This window comes from Lissotriton helveticus, chromosome 6 (genome assembly GCF_964261635.1).
Source record: "Lissotriton helveticus chromosome 6, aLisHel1.1, whole genome shotgun sequence".
In the NCBI taxonomy this organism is placed as follows: Eukaryota; Metazoa; Chordata; class Amphibia; order Caudata; family Salamandridae; genus Lissotriton; species Lissotriton helveticus.
The window spans coordinates 227,400,382-227,427,987 of record NC_136067.1 but is presented as its reverse complement, the minus strand read 5'-3'; the positions used below and the strand labels follow the sequence as shown (position 1 = coordinate 227,427,987).

Below are 27,606 nucleotides of genomic sequence, written 5' to 3'. Positions count from 1 at the left end.
ACAATGCTAGCTTATCCCAGATAACTAGCACAGTTTTTGTTGGGACGCCATACAAGTGCTGCACGACCGAGCCCCCCGTGGGAGCCAGGCGAGATCCCATATGGGTCTGCAGGCCAACGCCCTATCCATATGAAACCAGACCTTCTCGCTCTCCCAAGCAGTCCATTTCGAAATAAACAAAGGTGAGAGGACCAATAATAACCGCTAGAAGTATTTTATTAGAGAAGCGTGGCCGATGCCGTCCCCAAATGAAGTTAGTGAGTTCACGCTGAAGGTTCTGAATCTGGTACTGCAGGAAAGGTGTGGGTAAATGGGTAAAGTCTAGAAAAGATATCAAATTTTCTGTAGAACCGATATTTTAACTGCATTCAGGTGGCCCAGCCAGGAAAGGGGGAGCGACTTCCACGTGCGCAACTCCTCTAAAGCGGCCTTTTTACATTCTTGCCTATTGGTTTGCGACCACATGTTAAGGTTAGCGACCACGTGTTAAGGTTAGAGGTCAAGTGGAGACCTAGGTACCAAATGGAATGGGAAGCCCATTGATACGGGACAAGAGACGGAAGCACAGGAATCTCTGATGAAGGAATTGAGAGATTCAAGGCCCACGATTTAGCGTGGTTAATTTTGAGGCTCGAAACAAGTTCAAACAACTGAAGCAGCCCACGAAGGGCGGGTAAAGAGGTTTGTGGGCGGGATAATGTGATGAGGAGGTCATCTGCAAACAAAGCTATTTTATGATCCACACCTCCGAGAGCAATGCCAGTAATATCAGGAGTCTGGCGTATCACGACGGTGAGGGGCTCTAAACGAGTGCAAATAATAGGGGAATAAAGGGCAGCTCTGTCGGGGACCCCTGTAGACAGAGATCAGACCCGCAAGATGGCCGTTGACCTGTACCTGGGCTAGAGCCTAGAGGTGAGATGTAGGGAGCCATCATCCTAGCAATCATCCAGGGACCCAGCCCTATTTTATGCAGGATAAGCCGGATAAAGGCCCAATCCACCCGGTCAAATGCTTTTTCAGCATCAGGTGACAATAAGCATGCAGGTATGTTCCAGTGGTGAGCCTTCCCGACTAAGTAAGCAATGCGCCCAGCCGATTGCAAATGAAGCCAACCTGATCTTGCTCAATAAGCCCGGGTAGATGCGGGTCAAGTAGTTTGGCCAGAATTTTGGTATAGAGTTTAAGGTCTGTGTTTAAAAGCGCGATGGGGCAGAAAGAGGAACATAACGTGAGGTCCTTCCCTGGTTTGGGAAGCAGTGCAATCTCAGACAGCGCCATTGAGGTGGAGGGACCTCCACAATATGAGAAAGAGTTAAAAAGGCAAAGTAAGTGCTCCTGGAGCTGTGGAAGAAAAGCGCGATAGAGACCGGAAGGCCATCCGGACCCGGGGATTTGCCGAACGGGAGGTCCTTTAGAGCACCAGTGAGTTCCTCCAGCGTAAGTGGGTCCTCAAGGAGTTGTGAATGGTGTTGACCGATTGGGGACCAATTACATTTCCCCAGTATTGCCTAGATCCAATCCAAGTTGGGTGGATCCCCTGCGTAGAGAGAGTAGTTGTGAAAGGCTTTTAGTTTAGGGCTTCAGTGGTAGCTCATGTACCGATATCGGATTTTATTTCGTAAATGTACGCCTTTGCTGCCCGTTTCCGGCAGCGGCGATCCAGAACCATTCCACCTTATCCCCCCTTCATAATATCTTTGCTTCAGCACCTGAGAGCATGCTCTGCCTTGTTAGTTCTATGGGCCCGTAGCTGGCCACGGAGCATGGACAGGCGTCCCTTGGCTGGGAGCATAAATATTGCAAAGCGTGAGAGTTCGCTGCCCGATCCGGACCTCCAGTTTAAGGAATCTACCATCTTTGCCATGGACTACCTTGGGGCTCCCCCTGTTGAATACCTGCCATCAGAGGATAGCCACACCAGCTGTTTTGTTAGGTGCAGACGCCTAGTATGGGAGAGGATATAGAGGTTGAGCCATACGGGGAATGTCTGCCTTTAACAGATTAGTCTCCTGTAGAAGGATAATAGATAACCCCAAACCTGGCAGTGCTTGTTGGGGGAGTGGAGACCTTTTACATTAAGAGATAAGTTTCAGGCAGGGTACAGCAGTCAAGGTAAGGGCAAACTACACATCAGTGCCATCACGAGTAGGGAGAATAGGTTATTAGGCAGTGCCACACATCCTCCTCCATCAAACCCCCATGAAAGTACAAGTTACTTACCTTAGGTAACGATTTATCTAGTAGACTTTGTCTAGCCGCAGATTCCTTAACTTGGAATATCCCCAGGTGTGAGACTGGATCCAGAAATCTTTTTTTGCAGCAGCCCCTCTGCGCGCTGGGGGACGGCGCCACACGACCCCGCCCTGACATCGTCCACGTACATGACGTCAGCGAGTTCATATAAGTCCCTCCCGGCGCACAGACGTCAGTTTTCTTCTGGGAAACTTTTCCATGGCAGAACGCGGAGCCACCAACAAAGAAACTGAAAGTATAGGAACAGTGTGTGAGGTATGAAAATCAGTGAATAAGGATGATTGTGCAAGACACCATTGTAAAAGACAGAATTAGACACTGCTCACATATGTGGAAGCTGTGAGAAAGAGCCCCGCAAGCTAAGCGAAGACCCTTCCCTGAGAGCAACGAGGGAAGAACATCTCAAAACAGACAGGAATTGACCGATAGTGCCATGTAGAAGTGCCGTCCACTAAGAACAGAACACAGAAAGAACAAGAGTCCACTGTAGGAAAGTATGAAAAGACTGGCCTTTCCCCTCTAAAAACAGAGGTAGGAAACAGCACAACCGACCCTCAAAGAGGATGACCAGGACCCTGAAGTAGTAGAGAAGACAGAAGGGAAGGGAACTGGAGAGGAAAACGAACCTCTGTGAATCAAAGGCACCATATAACAGGAAAGAAGCACCGCAGCAGAAGTTAACTGTATATGGAAACACTCATGGGAGTGCAACAATCTGAACCACCCCGCCCCTGAGAGAACCCAGTGGAAACTGAAGAGGTCAGTGGAGAACACCACAAGACAAGGTCCTCACAGAACAGGGAGGCTGGGTGGGCGTTAATGATGTATCTGGTAGAGACGTTGTCTAGCCGCAGATTCCTTACCGAAGGTAAGTAACTCGTAAATCTGATAGAGACATCTAGTCGCAGATTCCTTAACATAGAATAGATACCACAGCCATACCCCAAAGAGGAGGTGGGTCTGCGACATAACAGAAAGCTCCAAGCATCCAATCCGGCAACAGAGTGACGGATAAAGGCCGAACAGCCAGACAGCAACCCAAGCAGCTCGAAAGAACAGAAATAACTGGATAGTAGATATCCTAAAAACACCAGAATGGCGGTAGAACGGCATGAGCCCTATACCAGAGCAAAGAAAGAGAGGAAGAAGGACCACTCTCCGCTTACTGGTGCACGATGAGTACACCGACCCAAGCTCGAAAGGAACTTGAAGAGATGCAACCAGAGCCTAACAGACTAGCCTATAGAAGGAAGCTGAAGGAGCCAGTGTCAAGAGCCCAAAGGCAAGGCTAGAACCTGAGCAATGTGTTGGGATTAGCCAGCGGGACAAGGAACACGCTAAGAACACACCCAATCCGCAAAAAGGATAATTAAGGACAATTGGCATCAATTCAAAACCAGCTGAAGCAGGTAGAAATATGTAGCAGGCAAACAGCCATAGAGACCTTAAAGTGGCTCACACAAGAAGCATAAGAGTGACCGACCGGGTACTATGAAGCCAAAGTGAGAAACAACCCACAATATACAGTTGGAGGCAGTAGTCAAGAACCACTGCCATCAGAAGAGCTGTCCCGCAGGCGTAGCTTTGACAATAGTAGGTGATAATTTGGAAAAAAGGCATATCCAAAGGAAGTGGCCAAAAACACCAAGTTAACGAATGGTGGGAAGAGTCTCAGAATCCGAGACCTATACTCCAGAAAAGACACGTACAGCGTCAAACACAACATACGAGTTACTTACCTTCGGTAACTATGTATCAGCTGGAGACGTGGTCTAGCCGCAGATTCCTTAACTTAGAATATCCCCAGGCGTGAGACTGGATCCGGAATATTTTTGCAGCAGCACCTCTGCACGCTGGTGGACGGCGCCACACGACCCCACCCGGACGTCGTCCTCGAACGTGATGTCAGCGGGGTCATATAAGTCCCTCCCGGCGCGCTGACGTCAGTTTTCTTCTGAAAAACTTTTCCGCGGCACAACGCGGAGCCACCAACTAAAAACTGAAAGTATGCAAACAGTGTGCGAGGAATGAAAATTCTGTGAGTAAAGAAGGGGGATGGTGGAAGACACTATCCTAAAGACAGAATAGACATCGCCTACACGTAAGTGGAGACCATGAGAAATAGCCCTGCAAGCTAAGAGGTGGCCCCTTCCAGAGTGCAACAAAGGAAGATCATCACAATAGGCAGAAATAGACCGATAGTGCCCTGTGGAACTGTGCCGTCCAGTAGGAACAGAACACAGAAAGAACAGCAGTCCACTGTAGGAAAGAAAGAGAAGACTGGGCTATCCCCTCTAAGTACAGAGGTAGGAAACAGAGCACAACCGACCCTCAAAGAGGATGAACACGAGGAGACCAGGACCCCAAGGCAGTACATAAGACGGAAGGGAACTGGTGCATAAAATGAACCTTCCCTTGAATGAAAGGTACAATATACCAGAAAAGACACTCAGCAGAGGTTAACTGTATATGAAAGTAGCCAGGGGAGTGCAACAACCTGAACCCCCTGAAGATGAAACCCAATGGCAACTGAAGAGGCCAGTGGAGAACGCCACCAGAAAAGGACCTTGCAGAACGGGGAGGCTGGGTGGGCGCTAAGAAATCTGCGGCTAGACGTCTACCAGATACATAGTTACTGAAGGTAAGTAACTCGTACATCTGATAGAGACATCTAGCCGCAGATTCCTTAACTTAGAATAGATACCATAGCCATACCCCAAAAGGGAGGCGGGTATGCGACAGGACAACTGAAAGCGCCAGGAATGTGATCCGGCAACATATATTATGCATGTAAACTGTTCAGAGTAGCATTTGCGTCTCGGTCTTGATCCATTCGTGTGTGTGTGTGTGGTTTATGCGAGCAGTGAGCTTTTGAGTTACACCTTGAGGAACCGCTAGGGTGAGCATTCTGTGCACTCCATACTAATGGATAAAAACTGCTTAGCTTTCACGGATGAGCAGATAGCAGCTATCCTAGCAGGCCCCTCTCTCTTACTAGATACCCCCGCAATTTGGAGAGGTTTACCCATGAGTGGGCATTTCCTTATGTAAAGGACGAGTATTATCAGACGCCACAAGAACCACAAACGTTCACAGGGCGACAGAGGCCGGGGTGCGAGACAACAAACGAGACGCACTCCGAACCAGTGGACCTTTGACAACACGTCAAGTGAGGAGGAGGAAGAAGCACCTCAGGGTGGGCGTGTGAGATTCAACCAACAGAGTCGGAACAACGAGGATCTGGGGGCCCTATTAAGGTCTTTTTTGTCCCAGGGCCAAAGGAACAACTATCGCGGGGGAGGCCAACCAGGGCGAGGCAGAGGCAGAGGGAACCAGCCCAACCAGTCCAATCAACAGCGGCCCCAATGGCAAGCCTTCTCGCCCCGGGTGACCCGCAGCAGAGGCATGATTCAGAAATAAATAACATCGTGGTAAATCTTTCTGACCATGTTCTTACAACGCATGAAGAGCGAGTATTGAATAAAGGCCTTGGGTTCATTCCAACACCGACCCACGATTCCTTTAAATGTAGGATTGAATTTCACGAAACAATGAGGAGGATCAAACTTAAAAAATTCTTTAAAGACAAGAAACTAGATGAGAAGACCTCTTTTGGGACCGACTTGAGGAAACCGTTCACTTTCTGTCCACCATCTTCTTCCCTCGGCCCAGAAGTTATGGTCTTTGAGTCCTTGGTTTTACAGGATATAGACAGAATTGAGAAAACCCAAAGGAATTTTGAGTACAGATATATGTCCAGAGAAGACTGGGAAGCAGTCAAGAGCCTCCAGAACAACTGTGCCCTCACTATTAAGGCGGCAGATAAAGGTGGGGCAATTGTTCTCCTTAATACTGCTGACTATGATGCAGAAGTGATGCGCCTACTGAGTGTTAGGACTAACTATCAGCCCCTCAGTAGGGACCCCCTTGAAGATCTACTGAAAATCATTCGCGAGATGGTAGGAACCGCGAAAGAGAAGAAATGGATTTCAGTGAACGAGGCGGAGTTCCTGGTTAATACCAACTCCAGGACTCCGTCTTTTTACATACTTCCAAAGATCCACAAACCCACGCGTCCACCACCGGGACGCCCCATTGTGGCTGGGATTCAATCAGTTTTAGAGCCACTCTCTCAATATGCGGATTTCGTCCTTAGAGAATCTGTGGTAAATCAAAGATCATTTGTGAAGGATACCACTGACATCCTTAACTGTCTGGAGGAAATACATTACAATCCCAGTGACTAATTCTTTGTCACGATTGACATTGACTCCCTGTAAACCTGCATACCCCAGGACGCGGCGCTGGTGGCAGCAGCCCGGGCCCTGGGGGAGCAGGAATGGTTTTATGATACCACCCAGGCCTTTGTACTCCAATGCATTGAGCTGGCCTTGACAAGAAACTACTTCAGCTATAAGAACCAGCTGTATCTCCAGGTGTCGGGAACATCCATGGGGGCCACTATGGCTCCTAGCATTGCCTGCATTTATGTCGGTCAATTCGAGGAGCACGTCATCTATCCCAACAGCAATCCCTTCCAGAGCAGGCTCCGGAAGAGATATATAGATGACGTGCTGTGCATCTGGTCTGGCACGGAGGAGAAGCTCCTCGAATTTTTGGAATGGCTCAACGAACAAGATGCCAACCTTAAATTCACATGGACCTTTGACAGGCATAAGGCTGTGTACCTAGATCTGGACATCGAGTATAGTGATAACATGATCAACACTAGGGTACACCAGTAGCCCACGGATAGGAACTCTCTATTGTCTTACAATTCCTTCCATCCCAGGGCATTAAGAGACAATTTGCCGGTGGGACAGTTTTTAAGATACAGACGAAATTGCTCCTCTACTAACACCTTTTTGGAGCAGTCAGAGGATTTGGCTTCGAAACTCGCGAAGAGGAACTATCCCAACAAGGTGGTCAGACAAGCCAAGAAGAGAGCTGTAAATACACCTAGAAGCGCCCTCTTGGAAAAAGTTGTCAAACAGAGGGAAGAATGCGTACCGGTGGTGATGACATATGACCCGTTGGCAACCAAAATCAGACAGTCTATTAGAAAGCACTGGTCATTGTTATCAAATAATGAATTCCATATGCCGCCCCCTAGATTCGCATTCAAAAGATCTGGCAATCTAAAAGACAAGCTTGTACACTCTCGAGTTCCAACTGAAGCAAACTGTTACATCTACTGTCCCAAAGGGCCATTATCCCTGCGGGTCATGTTCTGTGTGTCCACTCACCAAGAAAAGCACGAGTGTGATTCTCAATTCAGGAAAGGAATGGTTCCTTAACCAGTTCAGCAACTGTAATTCCACCCAGGTAGTGTATAGACTGACCTGCCAATGCGATCTACACTACATAGGTCTTACATCACGTAAAATCAAAGTGAGAGTGCAAGATCATCAAAGCACTATAAGGGCAGGTAAACTAACTACCAAGTTGGTACAACACTGTTTTAAAGAGAAACACACGTTTACTTGGACAGTGCTAGAAAAGGTGAAGGGGACCCCTCAGAACGTTAAGAGTATTTTGCTCGCAAAGGAGGCACGCTGGATTTACAGCGAAAAAACAGATCAATGCAGGCTAAATGAAATCATCGAATGGAATAAGATTAGGTTGTGAGCCAGTTTGCCCTGTGTACTGTCCAATTGAATGTTGCTGGGCACACGGGTGTTAATATCTTTAATAGATTACACGTCCTGACTCATCTTAAAACAGAGTCAAAATCGACAAGGCAGATTGGTATGGAGTGACACACGTTTGCCAGCCCTTCTAATACGTGGTAGAATTAGGCTCAGTACCTGTTTGGGAGCTTTTGGGTTCATCGTTGTAGACTCTGCTGTGGAGATTTATGATGGGTGGATTCGAGCAGCCCTGTCTGTGTCTTCAAAGGCGAATGACCCCGGCAGAAGCAGGATGACTCCTTCACAACCATGGTATTCGCCCCATCTTCGAGCTGGTAAACTAGTCTGTAAAAAACTGGACCGAGCATGGAGGGTGGCTTACTGCCCACAAGCTAAGGCAGCTTACCGCTCTGCTCAGCGGGAATATTATGCCAATATAAAGCTGGCCAAAACGGAATATTTTGCCAGTAGAATTGAGAAGGCGAATAACAATAGCCGCGAGATCTTTTCTATAGTAAAAAGCTTCCTTTCTCCATGTGCTGAACAAATTTCCATCAAGCCCTCTACGGAATGGTGCGAAAGCCTTTCCTCCTTTTTCTTGACTAAAATTGCCAAAATCCAGCAAAGTCTTAGAGCTACCGGTGGGGGGAGCTGGACTGAGGATAGGGTTGGATCTAATGTCGAGCCCACTCACACTATAGAGAGCTTTGTCCCACCATCGGTGGAGGACACCTTAGTGGCAATCAAGTCGTTAAAATCTGGTGCCCCAGGTGACACCTGCCCGGCCAGGGTGTTGGCTGAAGTGGCAGAAGTAGTGGCTCCTGAGGTTTCTCAAATAATGGGTCTATCTTTTACATCAGCCAGGGTTCCTAATGAATGGAAACAGGCTAAGTTGCTTCCTTTGTTAAAAAAGGTGGGTGCAGATCCTTCAGTGCCTAGTAATTATAGACCCATATCTCTAATACCAGCTATGGCAAAAATTGGGGAGAAACTAGCTTTCGCCCAGCTTAATGCCTTTGTAGAAACCTCGGAACTTTTACACCCTGCCCAGTCTGGCTTCCGTGCAGCTTATAGCACTGAGTCGGCGCTGGTGGAGATTACTGAGGCCATTAGGGAGTGTTTGGACAGTGGCGGCAGAGCGGCTCTGATTTTATTAGACCTCTCTGCCGCGTTCGAAACTGTCCCTCATTCACTCCTTCTTACCCGCCTAGCGGGGATTGGTGTGGTGGGCTCGGCATTGAAATGGGTGGAATCCTTTTTATCTGACAGGTCCCAGCAGGTTTGGATCCCGCCTTTTTCATCCTCGGTCAGGCCCCTTACTACCGGGGTTCCTCAAGGCTCCACATTGAGTCCCCTGCTTTTTAATGTTTATCTCACCCCCCTTATTGTGCTCGCTGAAAAAATGGGAGCAAAAATCATAGCGTATGCAGATGATACGCAGCTTTTATTTACCTGGAAGGATGCAGCAACTAACACAGAGGTTGTCCGTTCGTGCCTTTCCGCTGTGTTTAACTGGTTAGCAACTGCACAGCTGAAGTGCAACGAAGACAAGACAGAAATTTTGCTGTACGGCCAATTTCCTTCCAATTTCAGAGACCTCTTGTGGCCGTCTGGTTTTCCCCAGCCAGGCTCAGTTACTATTGCTGCCAAGAATTTGGGAGTCTGGTTTGGGGAGGATCTGAGATTCGAGGCACACATAAAAAAACTTACTGCTATGTGCTTCGGGTCTCTAAAAGCCATGAGAAAGTTCTTCCCGTATCTGCCATCATCAGCTAGACAGTCGGTTGCTAGAGCTTTAATTTTATCTAGGCTCGACTATGCCAACTCTTTTTAGCGGCACTCCAGTTTTTTTACTCCAGTTTTTTTAGTTGCCCGACTACAGATTATCCAAAATGCGACAGCACGGCTGCTGTATAACATTCCCAGCAGAGAAAGCGTGCGAGCACACCTCAAGGAACTTCATTGGCTGCCGATTGCTCAAAGGATAACTTTTAAAATTCTCACTTTAGCATTTAAGGCAGTCCACGACATGGGACCATCCTATCTAAGAAAAAGATTCAGCCGCTATGTCCCCACACGGCCGCTACGTTCTGCCGGCTGCAACCTCTTGAGTGTGCCCTGCTTCCAGCGAGTACGACTAGGAGGCCACTCACTTGCTGTTGTCGCAGCCAGGACTTGGAACGCCCTTCCTCTCTCCCTGAGATCGACTAAAAATTTTGTTTCATTTAAGAAAGCACTAAAAACTCATCTTTTTATAACAGCCTATTAATGTCATGTTTCCTTTAGATGGCCACCTGCTTGTTTTTCCTTTTTCGCGCCAGGATACTCTGGAGTAATGGAGCGCGTTATAAAACAGCAAATAATAATAATATTGCTACAGCCTTGACTGTGTGTTGTTTTTGACTAGCCTAAGATGGCCACCGTTTACGACGCATTTTTTTAATGTGTCGACTGGGTGTTCTGACCATAATGGGGGGGGCCCCGTGTAAACCGAGTATGGGGTTCTATAACTAACATGAAAAACAGTGGGGAGAGCAAGGATTTCAGTTCACGTAGGTGAACGGGGAGTACTCCTGTACCCCTGGGTATATCGTTAGAAACAAACAAGGAGTACCACCCACATGGAATCGCCGATTCCTAATGGGGTGTGTGGTGAAACAAAAGTGAGAAAGTTCTCCTTTTGTTAAGAAACCCCTCACTCACCACCTAGTGGTGACATGCTTCATCATCGGGGTCCACCCTAATGACCTAGCGTCATCAGGGTGTGCTACAACACCTGTTTACAGTGGAGCAGGTTGTGAGTGAGGGTGCGTGAAAGAAAAAATTATAAGTGTGTTAAAAATTGTCCTGGTTTAACTTGGGAAAAATAAGATTTTTATTTGCAAGCAACTGGACAATGTTAAAATCAATGGCGAGATAAAGTGAGGGTAATTATGAGCCCATGTATCTCTATGTGTATCTGGTCTACATGTTTCAACCACAAAGGTATATAATAACCAGGTTTTCTTCAGGACCAACAAACCCTGAGAGTGGATGGTCTGCGTCCCCTAAAAGACGCACCCGGTCCTACTCTCTGGGACCACAAAATAGCAAAAGTGTGCCTGTGGTATGGGCTTGGACCACACTGGGTAAGCCTTAAAAGGATCAAAATACCTGTAAAGGAAGAATGAAGACAAATGTCAATTTATAAACTTCTACAAGCCTGTTACGTTGTGCAGTGCCTCAAATTTGTGCTCGCATGCTGCTCGTCCCATTAGAAAAGGTACCTTTCGCTTTGCGTCGCAAAAGTCCAGGCACAGAGGGTTGCTGATTGTGCCTCTTCTCAGTGTGAGGATGTGGCAGTGCCTTGGCCGTAATTTTGGCGACAGTTATTTACATGTGAGTGGCACTTGGTCATTGTGAACCATTCTGTCTTCGAGGAGCACATCTCTAGGTTGATTCCTGGCTCTCTTCTGGCATTTTTCAATGATCTTGGATGGGTATCCGCGTAGCTTTAGTTTCCTGGTTAGGTCCTGTGCTTGGGCTTTGTAGTCCGATAGTTTACTACAGTTTCTCCTTAACCTTAGATATTGTCCATAAGGTAAGTTCTCTCTGAGTGGGCGGGGGTGGAAGCTCTCATATCTAAGGAGATTGTTCTTGGCAGTCGGTTTGAAAAAGGTTTTCGATGTTAAACCATTCTCCTCTTTTGAGATTTCTATGTCTAAGAAGACCATTTGATGGTTGTCATAGCAATGGGTGAATCTAAGATGTGGGTCACAGGTGTTGATCCATGTAATGAACTCTTTGAGTGTCTCTTCTGGTCCTTGCCAGATGGCTAGGACATGAGCAAAACCAATAGGAGGTACCCCTGATCTTTACAACAGGGAGGGGGGTGCGAACAGTAGAAAGATTTGGAAGACCCTGTCTAGCAAGACAGCAGATGGCTGGTTTAAGTACTTGTGGGAGTGGTCTGGTTTAGGAGGGAATATATTCTATACCATTTTCTATAGGGGACAGATATACCTACTAGGTCGCGCAATTTCCTACGGTTTTAATGAACTTATAAACGCACTCAAATATACCAAACAGAAAAAAGTTTTGTGTCGTTAAAAAATGATCATGAATGATTTATTTACCTCCCAATTGGGTTACAATCTAACACATTATCACAATTCTTAAAAATTCTTTAAAAAAAATTTTCAAATTAAAAAACCACATAACATGGTTGTACAATCTCATATAAAAAGTCAAAAATTAATAAGAAAACAGTCGACGCAGCGTTTCGGTGCTTTTTTCTTTTTTCACACCTTCTTCAGGACTTTACAACATTTTGACTCCATTATTTCTAAAAATAAATGAAAGCATTTTAGTATTTCTCTTTTTACAAGTTCATCATTTTGACCTAGTGTTGCTACTACCTAATGTCATACACACCTAAATCTACCAGACCACTTCATTCGAGTGACAGAGAATTTTTTCTCTTTTGCATAGTAGAACTCGGATTCGAGATCCTATGGCTGACTTAACATTATATCCGGGACAATGTCCCTCTGAGAACTGTGTCTAATTTTCTACATCACTTTCTTTGACATTAGGATGCATTTTCTATTAGGCTTTTTTTAAAAAACATATTCGTCATACCTGTGTTTTAAAATTGATGTTTGAAATAATTCCACACGTATTTGCAAGCTACTCAGGTATTTCAATTTCCTTGAGCTATACTGGTAATAAACAACAAAAACTCAATTGAGTAACAGGTATTCAAAGGTCACATTTTAGACTATTGAGTTACGAAACAGTTATCAATATTACCTCTTGGTATGAGTAACTCTGTTATATGTACACGGAGGAGCCACCATCCGTGTAAGTACAAGACTGTAACTTGCCCACTCCAGGGTATGCATAGGTACACAGAAAACATGCCTTAGAGCGATAAAATGGGAGGCTGCTCTCAAAAAAACTGTGCCTTATAATATAGATATAAGCTTTCCCTCATCGTAAATTTTTAAATTAAGATCCATAAAAATACTTAGCAACATAGCATGATCGTGTGCACTATTTACAAACCTGTGAACCCTCAGTGATATCGACTTTAGAAAATGGATGTTTTTAATATACCTATAGATATTTGGACCCTGGATGAAAGAAATCCTGACACTGGGGCCGCGTACCATATAACTTCCGCCGACGCCCATAACAAATCGGCCAAAAACACTATAAGGTTAGTAACCTGGTTCTCTAGTTACAAGGACCACCAAAATCGGTGGTAATCTAACAAAAAATAGAATCAATTAAAAAATCAAGGGAAATATATTTTAGTTTGGTTATTTATATTCTTCCAGGTTTAAAAGACAACAAAAAGTTCCGCCCTGACCGATGGTGGCTCCTCCGTGTACATATAACAGAGTTACTCATACCAAGAGGTAATATTGATAACTGTTTCGTAACTCAATAGTCTAAAATGTGACCTTTGAATACCTGTTACTCAATTGAGTTTTTGTTGTTTATTACCAGTATAGCTCCAGGAAATTGAAATACCTGAGTAGCTTGCAAATACGTGTAGAATTATTTCAAACATCAATTTTAAAACACAGGTATGACGAATATTTTTTTTTAAAAAAAGCCTGATAGAAAATGCATCCTAATGTCAAAGAAAGTGATGTAGAAAATTAGACACAGTTCTCAGAGGGACATTGTCCCGGATATAATGTTAAGTCAGCCATAGGATCTCGAATCCGAGTTCTACTTTGCAAAAGAGAAAAAATTCTCTGTCACTCGAATGAAGTGGTCTGGTAGATTTAGGTGTGTATGACATTAGTCCCGAGGGCTGAATAGGTGTACCTGCAGGAGACGGGCGTCGTGGGCGATGTGCCAAATGCGCCGTCCCCTCCCTCCCGCGGTCTATGGGGTGGATTTTCATCCCTGGTGAAGTGCTTTTTATTTTTTGTCTCTAAACTTTAGAGACAGGAGGTGTGTGCGTCCTACCTTCGGGTGGTGAAGCCCGCCCCCCTTGTTTTTTGCACTTCACAGACTTTTTAACTTTCAAGTCCTCTGGTTGGGTGGGCCTTAGAGTGCCCATACCGCCGAGGTTTACACTCTAGGTCCTGACGAATGCCAGGTTAATTATACCACACCGGCCGAAACATGTTCATGTTGACCATTCACGTTGTCACTTAATGTTAGTGGGAGTAGACCATTCAATTAGTTGGCCCTACTCACCATCACATTTTTTAACTTTGTCCTTGATGATCTTTGATTAAATTAATTTTTTGATACATACAAGGCAATTTTAAGTCACCACTTCACACTATTCACGTAATTTTTCACATAGCCCTCCCACCCTCACAAGACCAGCTCCGCAGTAATTCTGGCGTCGCAGCACACCGGGGTGACATTCGGTCACACCCGGTGGGGCCCGATGATGAAGCAAGTCACCGACCAGGTCGGTGAGTGAGGGCTTTCCTAACAAACTAAATGGGCTTTGTTGGTTCCTTGTGCTCTGCGCTTTTTTCCACCTCAAACAGAACAGGAACACTCTTTTGTTGTTGATGTCTAATATAGTTTGGGGACTAAGAGTGTCCATGACTCTCCCTATCTCTCTTGTTGTTTATGAGTATACTATCGGACTACAAAGCCCAAGCACAGGACCTAACCAGGAAACTAAAGCTACGCGGATACCCATCCAAGATCATTGAAAAATGCCAGAAGAGAGCCAGGAATCAACCTAGAGATGTGCTCCTCGAAGACAGAATGGTTCACAATGACCAAGTGCCACTCACATGTGTTACTACATACAACACCATATCGAACCAAGTGAGCAAATACATCAATAAACGTTGGTCAATATTAAATACGGGTTTACTACAATGGGAAAAACCACTCTTCTCCTACAAAAAGGCACCCAGTCTAAAAAACAGCCTAGTTTACACCAGACCAAAAGTGAAACCCATCAATCTGAACCCAAGTGTCACAGAGACATGGAACCTTCCACCAGTAACAGGACACTTCAAATGTGGAGACTGTAGTGTGTGTCACCTCACGGAGAACACAAAGACTTTAAACTTGGAGGAAGGCAAAATCTGGGAACAACGTACACATACGAACTGCAATAGCGCCAATGTTGTATATCTGATTAAGTGTGCCTGCGGAAAATCCTACGTAGGCATGACAACTCGCAAAGTCAAGCAACGCATCTGTGAGCACCGCAGCACAATACGTTGCAAGAAGAATGCGACAAAACTCACAGATCATTTTCTCGAGGCTCACCACACACCAAACGATATGATATGGACTATCATTGAACAAATTCCATCTGGACCCAATACTCAACAACTCTTATACGAAAAAGAGCAACGATGGGTCTACAGATTGTCGACTCATAAAACAGGCCTCAATGATAATGTCCCGTGGGCATCAGTACTCAAATAATGCCAGATATGCCCCGTTCTGGCCACACCACCACATCCATTTCTGTGCCAGCAGCATTTCCCTATGGGCTCTTCCCGAAGGGTAATCCATCATCAAAACAATTGATGACACTGCCTTTATCCAAACCCTGGTCACTGCTGCATTGACATACCTGAACGCACAGTGTCTGAACTTATACCTACTAATGGCAAATTTTGTCATCCAATGCATTTTCCTACTCTGTACCAGTCCATGCGATTGACAACCCCATCAGCGTCTACTGATAATGATGGCCCTTGACAATTCCGGTTCACACACTAACACCCTTATTATTTTTGCGGTGCATACTGTGAACATCCTTAATTAAGTATCTCTTCACTGGCAGCCCACCGTGATTCTAATCCCTTTGATTCCTATTAAATCAATGACCTTGACATTGTGGTTAGGATCTATGTTGAATTTAATTTATTTTTTTCTTAAATTAATGCCTCTTCACCGAGTCTCCAGCGGAGATTCGAACCCCACCAGGGACGGTGGGCCTTGAGCCCTCGCAGCCACCATACTTGCAGCTGCACCCTAGGCGTCCGTAGTAACGCCCCCACGTGACCGGTACGTAGCTCCGCCAATTGCGGAAGCCATGAATGCATAACCTAGTCCCCGAGCTCCCGGTCTCGTTGTAGCAGGGCGGCGGACGGTAATAGGTAACCAGCCACAGACCTCGCTCCAAAACTGTAAGTAACCACCCAGATAGACTAGTGTCTGATCGACAGCGGGCAACACTCACCCACTAGCACGCCCCCGCGTTTTTCTGAGACGATTCTGATCCCCTTCAGAACGCGATTCATGATACTATTTATCAATCTTATGTTTCAGAATACGTTTTTTTAGCGAGGATAATCCTACCCCGCCCTATGAGGTATCGCAATACCCCAATCAGAGTAAGCTTCACTTGTTTGTCGTATATGTTTTATGTCAGTGAGTCAGTTTTGTATTGCGTGTTATGAGTATGGCAGTACATGCACTTTTCTACGAAATAAGACCTCGCCTGCACAATTGGAATGCGAGACTTGATCACGCCACACAATATGTTATGATGCGCGTGAGTTGAATAGATATAGAGGTACCACACAGCACGTATAATTATAAAGCTTGCAAGTTGTGGTAAATAACTGTCGCCAAAATTACGGCAAGGCACTGCCACATCCTCACACTGAGAAGAGGCACAATCAGCAACCCTCTGTACCTGGACTTTTGCGACGCAAAGCGAAAGGTACCTTTTCTAATGGGACTAGCAGCATGCGAGCACGAATTTGAGGCACTGCACAACGTAACAGGCTTGTAGAAGTTTATAAATTGACATTGGTCTTCATTCTTCCTTTACAGGTATTTTGATCCTTTTAAGGCTTACCCAGTGTGGTCCAAGCCCATACCACAGGCACACTTTTGCTATTTTGTGGTCCCAGAGAGTAGGACCGGGTGCGTCTTTTAGGGGATGCAGACCATCCACTCTCAGGGTTTGTTGGTCCTGAAGAAAACCTGGTTATTATATACCTTTATGGTTGAAACATGTAGACCAGATACACAGAGATACATGGGCTCATAATTACCCTCACTTTATCTCGCCATTGATTTTAACATTGTCCAGTTGCTTGCAAATAAAAATCTTATTTTTCCCAAGTTAAACCAGGACAATTTTTAACACACTTATAATTTTTTCTTTCACGCACTCTCACTCACAGCCTGCTCCACTGTAAACAGGTGTTGTAGCACACCCTGATGACGCAAGGTCATTAGGGTGGACCCCGATGATGAAGCATGTCACCACTAGGTGGTGAGTGAGGGGTTTCTTAACAAAAGGAGAACTTTCTCACTTTTATTTCACCACACACCCCATTAGGAATCGGCGATTCCATGTGGGTGGTACTCCTTGTTTGTTTCTAAGTTCTATAACTAACAACAGGGTCTACACATGGAGGCGGTTATTTATTGACACCCGTTGGATTTGATACACTGATCATTTGTACTGCTCCAAGAGGTCTGCCCGTTTTTTCCACTTAGGTCAGGTGACTGCCTGCAGGGGGCGGAGACCGCCGTCGGTGTTTATCAGTGCGCAGGGTGAACCCGCGCATTGTGGATGAGACAAGGCGCTCCGGATGAGCTACCACGGTGAGGAGTATCCAATTTGATGATGCACGAGTGCGATGTGTATGAGGGTGTGCATCGCGCTCAGACGCTCAGATAGAGCGAACGAACAGCGTGTTTGCAAAGCAGAGCTCGAACGATGTCTGATTTGACTGCAAGGGTTCTAAATACAAGCGGTTGCACTCGAAGGATGGGGCCTGGTGCCCCGTGGAAATGAAGTGTGGAGTGCTGCATTACGCAGATCTTAACGTCTGCTTTTACCTGTGCTCCAGTTATGGCATCGAACACGGGTGAATTGTGGGCTAAAAAGTGGGCTGCTTAGGACAGTTTGACATTGAACACTGAAATAGAGTCAGGGGCAGCTGACTGTTGCTTCAGGTGCTTTCTTCAAGTCCGCGTTAATACACGACACGTCGATACTAACATCCAAGTACAGTGTAGGGTGTTGGAACATACTGCACTTCATGGTACACGGCATACTTGGGTCTTAACATCTGGCTATTGGTTTTGTTTCCCTGTTTGTCCCATTAGAAAGCCAATAGCTAAGTGAAGGTAGGAACTCACGCTTGGAGTGCCCTACACCTCCTCCATCCCTGAGGCGACCGGTATGAGCAACATGGTGGTCTCTGGGTAAATAATGTTTTCACACACAACACGATACGTCTACTCATTGATGTGTTTACATGCTTTTAAATGATTTGAATACCTGTTTTTCCTTGGCAGTTAACGAAGAACAAGTGTCCAAAAGTGGAGTGGCAGCATATAGTGCAGCCCTGATGAAACTGCCTAAAAGTATATGGCAGTAAAACATGTCGGCACTGGTACTAGGTAATGGTATGCATGATTAGCTACCAGCCTTTTTATTGGTACAGCATTAAAACTTTTTCCCTATGAATAAAGTTGGTTAAGGGAATTAGATGCTGTGTTTTATGCACTTTTTTATGTTGTGTGTTTGTCACTAGCAGATGTTTTCTGCTTTCCACATTTTGTCACACATTTGTGTTGTTTGTGTTTGGACACTATTTTCTCTCTTTCTTTGAGAATCAAGTGACTACCGATGATGAGACAGGGGCTTGTCTGGAAATTACATACCAGTTACCCCGTTGGTGGTGTTTCCGTGAGGTGTCACTTGGTTTTCACACATTTTTTCTAAGAAGAACTTGATCCAACACCTTGTGGGTGGATCTGGGTGACAGACCTAGGTGGGTCAGACAATTGGGTGTTCGGTGTTTCTGCGAAGGAAATTGTGTTTTTTTATTAATTTGGGCGCAGTGCAGTGAAATTATCCCCACAACCTTTGTAGGGTTCTGGAGTAGCTATCAGTACGTATGGACTGTTCTTTCTCCTTAGTAACTGACCCCTGTTGACGTCCATGGATAGGGTCTTGTTGGTTGTTCTATAACTTTTGAGTGGAGGGCGACCCTGTCTTTTCTTCCCTCTATGCTCCAATTGTGGTTTTGACGGATAAAGGGGAACAAACTGTGGCAGACCAGACCAACAGCAACCCCAGCAGCTCGAAGCTCAGATATCCGACAACATGCTTGAATGGCGTCACACCGTACCAGTATAAAAAATGACAGGTAGAACGGTATGATCCCCAGAAGAAAGAGAGGATCACTCTCCACTAAATGGCGCACGAAAAGTTCATTAACCCAAGCTTGGAATTAACTGGAAGAGATGCAACCAGCGCCTAAAAGATAGGGGTGAGCGGAATTTGCGAAGGTGCCTTTCGCAAAATTCCGCAAAACAGCAAGAAATCACTGCGAGCACGCAAAATTTCGCGTGCTCGCGGAGATTTTGCTTCGCCCGTCGAAAGGATCCCCTGTAAAGTGGCGCTACTGTGTTTGCGTGAGAATAAAACCAACCTGGTCACCGTGTCTTGCTTTATTTATTTAATTTTATTTGCTGCTTTGGGACCAACGTGCCGTGCTTTATTTATTTTTCACGTTTTCTTAAACCTTTTTTGTCCTTCTCCATCCAGACGCTGCACTTTGAAAGAGAAAAATGAAAGAAACAGACTGCTTTTCCAGCAACAGAGTTTCATCGATTTTGGATCCATTTCACTGGGGAACAAACGGAGGAAGTTTGCCATCATGTCAGTAGGATTGAGGTAGAGATGGATGGAAAGGAAGAGTGAGGGAGGGAGGAAGGGAGGTAGGCAGAGAAGTCGACACTCTGGCTCCAAGTGTTTCCTGGTGAGGTTTAAAAATACCTCATGCCCCCGAATCCCGTTCTGTCGCGGATCATGCGGAATGGCCGAAATTTCTCAAGTTCCGCAGGCGGAACGGAATTTGCAGCACACCCCTACTAACAGACCAGTCATAAAAGGAGGCCGAAAGTGTCGGTGGTGCCCAAAGGCAAGCCAGAACCTGAGCAATGCATTGGAGATAGCCAGCAGGACAGAAAGCACGCCAAGCGCACACCCAGCCCCAAAAGGATAAAGAGGTGCAATAGCAATAACCCCTAATCCACAGAAGCAGGTAGGATATGCCGTCAGCAAATGGTAATAGAGGCCTTAAGTGGCTTGCACAGGAACAGAAGAGCGCCCGACCAGGCAGCACGAAGCCAGAAGGAGGAACAACCACCATATAGACTTGTCGACAGTAATTAATGACCACTTCCATCAGAACAAGCATTGGAAATGCAATAGGTCTCGCAGTAGGAAAGTTTGAGCTATAGGTGGTATTTATTTTTTGGTTTTTTATTTATGTGTTGTTTTTTCTAAATAGCTAAATTAATAGCTTTCTTATTTACAAAGCCAATAGTTATAATTTTTGTAAATGTGACACCTCTAGCATTTGTAAAGCAACATTTTTTGTATTAACGGGACTTATATGTGACTTACATGTATTGATATAAAAAAAATCAATGGCTTTAAAAAACAATTAATAATTAATACGTAAATAAAATGGATTTTATTTTATATTGCCAATAGCTTAAAGTTTATTAAATATATTTAGTGAAGATGCTGTTGTTGCGCTGGGTGAGTGAGGGTGAGGGTGAGTGAGGGGTTGAGGGTGAGTGAGGGTGAGGGGTTGAGGGTGAGTGAGGGTGAGGGGTTGAGGGTGAGTGAGGGTGAGTGAGGGTGAGTGAGGGTGAGTGAGGGTGAGTGGGTGAGGGGGTGAGGGGTTGAGGGTGAGTGAGGGTGAGGTGTTGAGGGTGAGGTGTTGAGGGAGGGTGAGGGTGAGGCGTTGAGGGTGAGTGAGGGTGAGTGAGAGTAAGGGTGAGTGAGGGTGAGGGGTTGAGGGTGAGTGAGGGTGAGGGGTTGAGGGTGAGTGAGGGTGAGGGGTTGAGGGTGAGTGAGGGTGAGGGGGTGAGTGTGGGTGAGTGAGGGTGAGTGAGGGTGAGGGGTTGAGGGGGAGTGTTCGAGGGTGAGGTGTTGAGGGTGAGGGGTTGAGGGTGAGTGAGGGTGAGGGGTTGAGGGTGAGGGTGAGTGAGGGTGAGGTGTTGAGGGTGAGTGAGGGTGAGTGAGGGTGAGGGGTTGAGGGTGAGTGAGGGTGAGGGTGAGTGAGGGTGGGTGAGGGTGGGTGAGTGAGGGTGAGGGTGAGTGAGGGTGAGTGAGGGTGAGTGAGGGTGAGTGTGGGTGAGTGTGGGTGAGTGAGGGTGAGTGTGGGTGAGTGAGGGTGAGTGAGGGTGAGTGAGGGTGAGTGTGGGTGAGTGTGGGTGAGTGAGGGTGAATGAGGGTGAATGAGGGTGAGGGTGAGTGTGGGTGAGTGAGGGTGAATGAGGGTGAATGAGGGTGAGGGTGAGTGAGGGTGATGGATTGAGGGTGAGGGGTTGAGGGTGAGTGAGGGTGAGGGGTTGAGGGTGAGGGTGAGTGAGGGTGATGGATTGAGGGTGAGGGGTTGAGGGTGAGTGAGGGTGATGGATTGAGGGTGAGGGGTTGAGGGTGAGTGAGGGTGAGGGGTTGAGGGTGAGTGAGGGTGAGGGTGAGTGAGGGTGAGGGATTGAGGGTGAGGGGTTGAGGGTGAGTGGGGGTGAGTGAGGGTGAGGGTGAGGGGTTGAGGGTGAGGCGTTGAGGGTGAGTGAGGATGAGGGGTTGAGGGTGGGTGAGGGTGAGTGAGGGTGAGGGTGAGTGAGGGTGAGTGAGGGTGGGTGAGGGTGAGTGAGGGTGAGGGTGAGTGAGGGTGAGGGTGAGTGAGGGTGAGTGAGGGTGAGTGAGGGTGAGTGAGGGTGAGTGAAGGTGGGTGAGGGGTTGAGGGTGATTGAGGGTGAGGCGTTGAGGGTGAGTGAGGGTGAGGCGTTGAGGGTGAGTGAGGGTGAGGGTGAGTGAGGGTGAGGGGTTGAGGGTGAGTGAGGGTGAGGGGTTGAGGGTGGGTGAGGGTGAGTGAGGGTGAGTGAGGGTGAGTGAGGGTGAGGGGTTGAGGGTGAGTGAGGATGAGTGAGAGTGAGGGTGAGTGAGGTGTTGAGGGTGAGGTGTTGAGGGTGAGTGAGGGTGAGGGGTTGAGTGAGGGTGAGGGGTTGAGGGTGAGTGAGGGTGAGGGGTTGAGGGTGAGTGAGGGTGAGGGGTTGAGGGTGAGTGGGGATGAGGGGTTGAGGGTGGGTGAGGGAAAAATGTGCAATAGCCAGGAAAATCAGCATAGTTACTTTAAAAATGTAATTGAAGTGTTGCACAATATACGTGTTCTAAATTGCGGACTAGTGCTTTATGTTTTGATAGGACGAGAATAATCTTAGGCAAATAATTAGCATCTCAAACTCAAATGGTAAACTATTTTAAACGCGAAAGGGTCTTATCGAGGTCTATATGTAGTCATCAGTTTTCCACAACGGGCTAAAAATAATACCCGCAGATGCAACCATTACACACAAAAGAGCATATGCCTGGCTGTTGCAGTAAAGAAAAGTTATTTTTTTCGATCTTCATGTTGTAGAAGTATAAAAAGCACAAAAACAGTATACAATGGCGGCCTGCAGCCACTACAAAAAGAAGGTGTCATCACTGAATTTACCCACCCCCATTTAGAAACTGCTTGTAACGTCTAATACAACCACCATCTGGCCAGCGACTAAAGTGTCAGCGGCTACAGTACTAAAATAGATTTAAGCCACTAATTCTAGTAGCCCTAATGCCGACATTTCACTTGTGCAAAACTATCATGTATCTTTAAGGGATTTTGAAACTTTTAATGCATGTATCTTATAACATTTTATTCGGGACTGTGCATAACGCGAGCAGCTTTTAACACAATTAAGGATCTACATAAAGGGCAAGGAGAGGTTTAGAAAATCGAACACTCGGTGATACTATGTCCTGATGGTGCTTAAGCCAGAAGTAGTATCCTAAACGTGAACCGTATGAGCGAGGTCATGTTCTCAGCAACAATGTTAAACAAAGGCATGCAACAGCTTGTGTTTAGAAGTTGAACATATCGAGGGGAAAAACACCAGAACCCACACATGTGAGTCCAGGTAGGCTTTACCGGAATAGTAGAGCAGACTGTCCTTAAGAGTAGATTTTGAATGACGGAGTGGTAGGCTAAGACAGCAGGGAGGCAGGAGTGAGATGGATGCATAGAAGAGTTGAAGAGAAATTCGAAGGAGTGGAATGAGTGGTACGAGTGGTAATGGGGAGGACAAGCACACGGAGGAGAAGCTCGCAAAGAGCGGATTATTAACTAGATACGAGGGGCTGAGGACGAACGCTTCTGAGTACCACCAAAGGGTCATTAATAAAAGGATTGCACCGGACCGGAGACAAGCCAGCACAACCTGGCGGGTGTCAGTATGGCAGCACGTCTGTTCTTGGGCTGACGGGGAAAGGCGCAAACTGCAAGCAAAGCAGTCTTTAAACCAGACATGGGTGTGCGATAAGGGTAAGATTATTTAAACCTACCACACAAGCCAATCACCACGAGAACTACCAACGTAAACAAGAGCTAAGCCTGTGATATTGCATTCTGGCAATTCTTCAGCCCACTGAGGGTGCATGGGGAGGGGGGAGGAGGGAGGAGAAATGCGTCTCGGCCGGAGCAGGGGGCGGAGCAGGGAGAGCGGGCTTTGAAATGCACTTCACACGGCCGGCCGGTCGTGAAACTGAAAGCATGGCCGGCCGGCCGTGAAAGCCTTTGATGCCGCAGGGGGTGGAGCGGCACCAGCTGGGAGAGTAGGCAAGGCAGGCGGCTGGGGGCATGTGCACACACCCCATGTCAGAAATGCATCTCAACAACCCAATGTCCACGTGCAGGCAAGAAGGGTTCGATCATTCCAGTCCCACACAGCAGACATACTTGTGGATGTGGTTTTGCTTTACTCTTCTGCAACTTTAACTGGAAACTGGGGAGAAGATACAAGTTATTTGGTTCCGGAGTGGATTACAAAAACAAACCCAGTTACCGTACCTGTGTCTGGGTGAGGGGTTACAGTAAAGCTGTCCTTGCTGCAAGTGTTAAGGGGGTTACAGTAAAGTAACCTGTGCTTAAACCCTGAGCACATCTTCCCTGTAAAGCTGGCACAGTCTGCTGTCGGCGAAACTCCTGCTGTCAGTCCTATGGGGGCTGAGGGGAGGGAAATAAGCAAGAAACAGAGAATCTGCCAGAAGTTTTGAAGTCTGCGAGAGGCAGAGAGATACGAAAGGCCAAGACTACGGGGGAGAGTAAAGGGATCAGGCACCCCCAAGATAGCACAGAGAGCAGACAGTCAGTCGGGAGAAATGCACAAGGCAGGCAGGGGAGGGGGCGGAGCGGGGAGAGCGGCATGTGGGTGTTAAGAAGCCGGGCTTTTGAAGTGAAGCTTCACTTCAAAAGGTGTCGGAGGAATGCGGCTGACGGCGATTGCGGCTGTGCACGCGCTTTTAAGCTCAATGCACATGCGCATTGAGCTTAAAAGTCACGGGCACTGCAAGGAATCGCCACGATTCCTTGCTTCTTAGTTAAAAGTTGTTTAAGCCGCAATAGGCTCGCAAGCTCGATGCGCATCGACAGGCGAGACCTAAAAACTGTCCCACAGGCGTAAGACTAACAAGAGTAGGCCACTTGATGGGAGAGGCCAAAAACGATAAGTCAACGAATGGTGGAAAGAGACTTAAAATCCACGACAAACACTCCTAAAGAAACGGATAGTGTTGTACACCAAATAGGGCGCATATGACCATTGGAAAACACTCCAGGAAGTGGAAGCAAGGGGGGCCTTTGGCAACTCGCAACCACCTAAAAAGGGCTCCCCCACACATGGAGATATTGGTCCAAAGTTCGCAACCATGACAAGAGGTGGTAGTGTAGGAAGAGGAAACCCAAGGCAACCGGCATGAGACATAACGTATATGCCGGACAATACCTAGCACATTGAAGAGCAGGTAGCAGCCGTTTACGAAGCGGAGACCATGAAATCTCCAAAAGAGATGAATAACCATGGCGAAAGCAGATGGTACCAAGAAAAAACAGAATACCGTACAACAGACATTCAGTAGGCGCATGGAGCCCACATCACCCGGGAGATCAGCAAGGCTATATATTAGCGTACAAGTACCCCAGATTGAGTATGTATACCCCGGACAACAGGGGGACACCTCTTAGGGCAAAAGCCAGGTCAAAAAGAATGCAGCAACGAACGAAACCCGTGAACAGAGTTCGGGGCCGTAATAACTTTACCGATCTGAACTACCAGCTGAAAGCCACAAGCAGAGAACACTGCAACCTGTGAAACACTGCCACAGAAGGCCAAGAGATGCTAATAAAAGAGCAACACCTTGACCACAGAAAAAGAAGACTTAAGGCTCACTGCTCATGTTAACGCAAACCGCATCTAGAAGCTCACTGCCTATGTCACACACAGAGCACAGGTAACGGATGCGAAAATGAAAAAAGTAGCACGGAACACAGGCCTAAAAGGACCTAAGAGGGAGGACAAAAGCCCGCCAGCATCCGGTGAACCGCCGACTTGGTAAATCAAACGGGCGATGCTGGATATTTTCAGGGAAGACACTGTCTCGCAACTAAGCGTGATGCCTTAAGGCAACAGAAGTCGCCATGGCTCGGCCCAATGAATCCGCAGTATCTAAGGCTGAACGGATTGTGAATTTGGCCATGTCGCGGCCATCCCAAACGGAGTGAAGATTAGCGCGAGCCCCTTCCGGAGGTGGCAGTAAGCAAAGACTCTGCTGAGTCCCACAGGGCAGAAGTAGCCCGAGCCAAAACACAAACAGTATTTAAAGACCGAAGGGCTGCACTGGTGGAAGCAAAGATATTCCCACCCCAGGATTCGAGCCAACTGGGCTCGTGAGAGGGAGGAAGCGTTCGAGGGGGCAGAGAAGGAAAGGCAGTCTGCAACACAAACCCCTGCGCATCAGGGTGAACAGAAAGACAGACCGAATCATGTGGAGATGGGCAGTGGCGGTACCGAACGAGCTACCGAGTCACCTTAAGCAGGCCGGACCCAGGTACCCAAAAGGGCATCCTAAAGTGACGCTTAAAGGGCAGAATCGGCTCCACATTTCCGGGCCTGCGGTGAAGGTCCTAAAGCAAGGGGTCCATAGGTAAGGGGGCAGGAGGGGGTTGCATGTTTAAAATGCGGGTGGCCAATGAGACCACTCGCAAAAAAAGCGTTGGTAGCCCTGCGAGGAGGGGACAACAGCTCATGAGTGGGGGAGGGTTGTAAGCTGACAACTCCCAAGACACTGAGGGTGCGACCAATGCCCCACATAAGGGAGCCCCATGAAAGAATGAGGATCCTGATGGGGCTCCTGGGGAGGCGAAGAGTATGCCGGTTCCGGGAGCTCCTAAGGAGGCTCCACAAATTCCAAGAGGGGCACTGGCAACAATACCTCCGGCAACGCTGGGCGAGAGGGCAGCACAGAACTCTCCAGTGGCCTCTAGAGAAGAGTCCAGAACTCAGCGTCGAAACTGCACGCGTCTGCGCCGATCATGCCTTGTCAGGCGCCGATTCGGCTGCATTCGGAGTAGAAATTATGACAAGCTCCCCTTCCGAAGAATCAATCAATCAGCACATTTATATAGCCCACTACTCACCCGGAGGGTCTCAAGGCGCTTGTGGGGGGGGGTCCACTACTGCTCGAACAGCCAGGTCTTGAGCTGCTTCCTGAAGACGAGGTGGTCTTGGGTCCGGCGGAGGTGGGTCGGGAGGGTGTTCCAAGTCTTGGCGGCCAGGTAGGAGAAGGACCTTCCTCCTGTGGTGGCCCTTCGGATACGAGGGACGGCGGCGAGGGCGTTGCTGGTTGATCGGACGAGTGGGAGTGTAGAAGTTGAGGCGGCTGTTGAGGTATCATGGGCCCTGGTTGTGTAGGGCTTTGTGTGCGTGGGTGAGGAGGCGGAAGGTGATTCTCTTGTTGACCGGGAGCCAGTGCAGGTCTCAGGTGTCCGGAGATGTGGCTGTGTCGGGGGACGTCGAGGATGAGTCTTGCTGAGGCGTTGTGGATCCGCAAGAGTCTCTTCTGGAGCTTGGCGGTGGTTCCGGCGTAGAGGGCGTTGCCGTAGTCCAGTCGGCTGGTGACGAGGGCCTGGGTGACCGTCTTCCTGGTCGCGGTGGGGATCCAGCAGAAGATCTTACGTAGCATGCGCAGGATGTTGAAGCATGACGAGGAGACGGCGTTGACTTGTCTGGCCATGGAGAGGGAGGAGTCCAAGATAAAACCCAGGTTGCGTGCGTGGTCCGTTGGTTTGGGTGCACTGCCCAGGGCGGGGGGGCCACCAGGAGTCGTCCCAGACGGAGGGCGAGGATCCCAGGATGAGGACTTCCGTCTTATCAGAGTTCAGTTTCAGGCGGCTGTTCATCATCCACTCGGCTACGTCCTTCATCCCTTCGTGTAGGTTGGTTCTGGTCGTTGGTGAGGGAGAGGATCAGCTGGGTGTCGTCGGCGTAGGAGATGATGTTGAGGTTGTGTTGGCGTGCGATGGCCGCGAGGGGGCTCATGTAGATGTTGAAGAGGGTGGGGCTGAGCGAGGAGCCCTGTGGAACGCCGCAGATGACTTCGGTGGCTTCTGATCTGAATGGTGGCAGGCGGACTCTCTGTGTTCTTCCGGCGAGGAAGGAGATGATCCATTCTAGTGCCTTCTCCTGGATTCCGACGTTGCTGAGGCGCTGCACTAGGGTGCGGTGGCAGACAGTGTCGAACGCCGCGGAGAGGTACAGGAGGATGAGGGCCGCTGTTTCTCCGTTGTCGAGCAGGGCTCGGATGTCGTCAGTGGCTGCGATGAGGGCGGTCTCGGTGCTGTGGTTGGCCCGGAAGCCAGACTGC

General features: G+C 47.7%; 1 protein-coding gene across 14 annotated transcripts in view; it reads right to left on the bottom strand.

Moving 5' to 3' along the window:
* TDRD6 (tudor domain containing 6) overlaps positions 1-27,606 on the bottom strand; it is a 2,679,339-nt gene that overhangs the window by 1,573,595 nt on the left and 1,078,138 nt on the right. Inside the window, exon 9 of one of the 14 annotated variants that reach the window (XM_078647669.1) lies at positions 12,140-12,210. The exons of the other annotated variants lie outside the window; for them this stretch is intronic. Coding sequence (XP_078503795.1) covers positions 12,167-12,210 — 44 coding nt within the window. The 3' untranslated portion in view covers positions 12,140-12,166. Of the gene's footprint in view, positions 1-12,139; positions 12,211-27,606 lie in introns of those variants that run through there. 14 annotated transcript variants of the gene reach the window in all.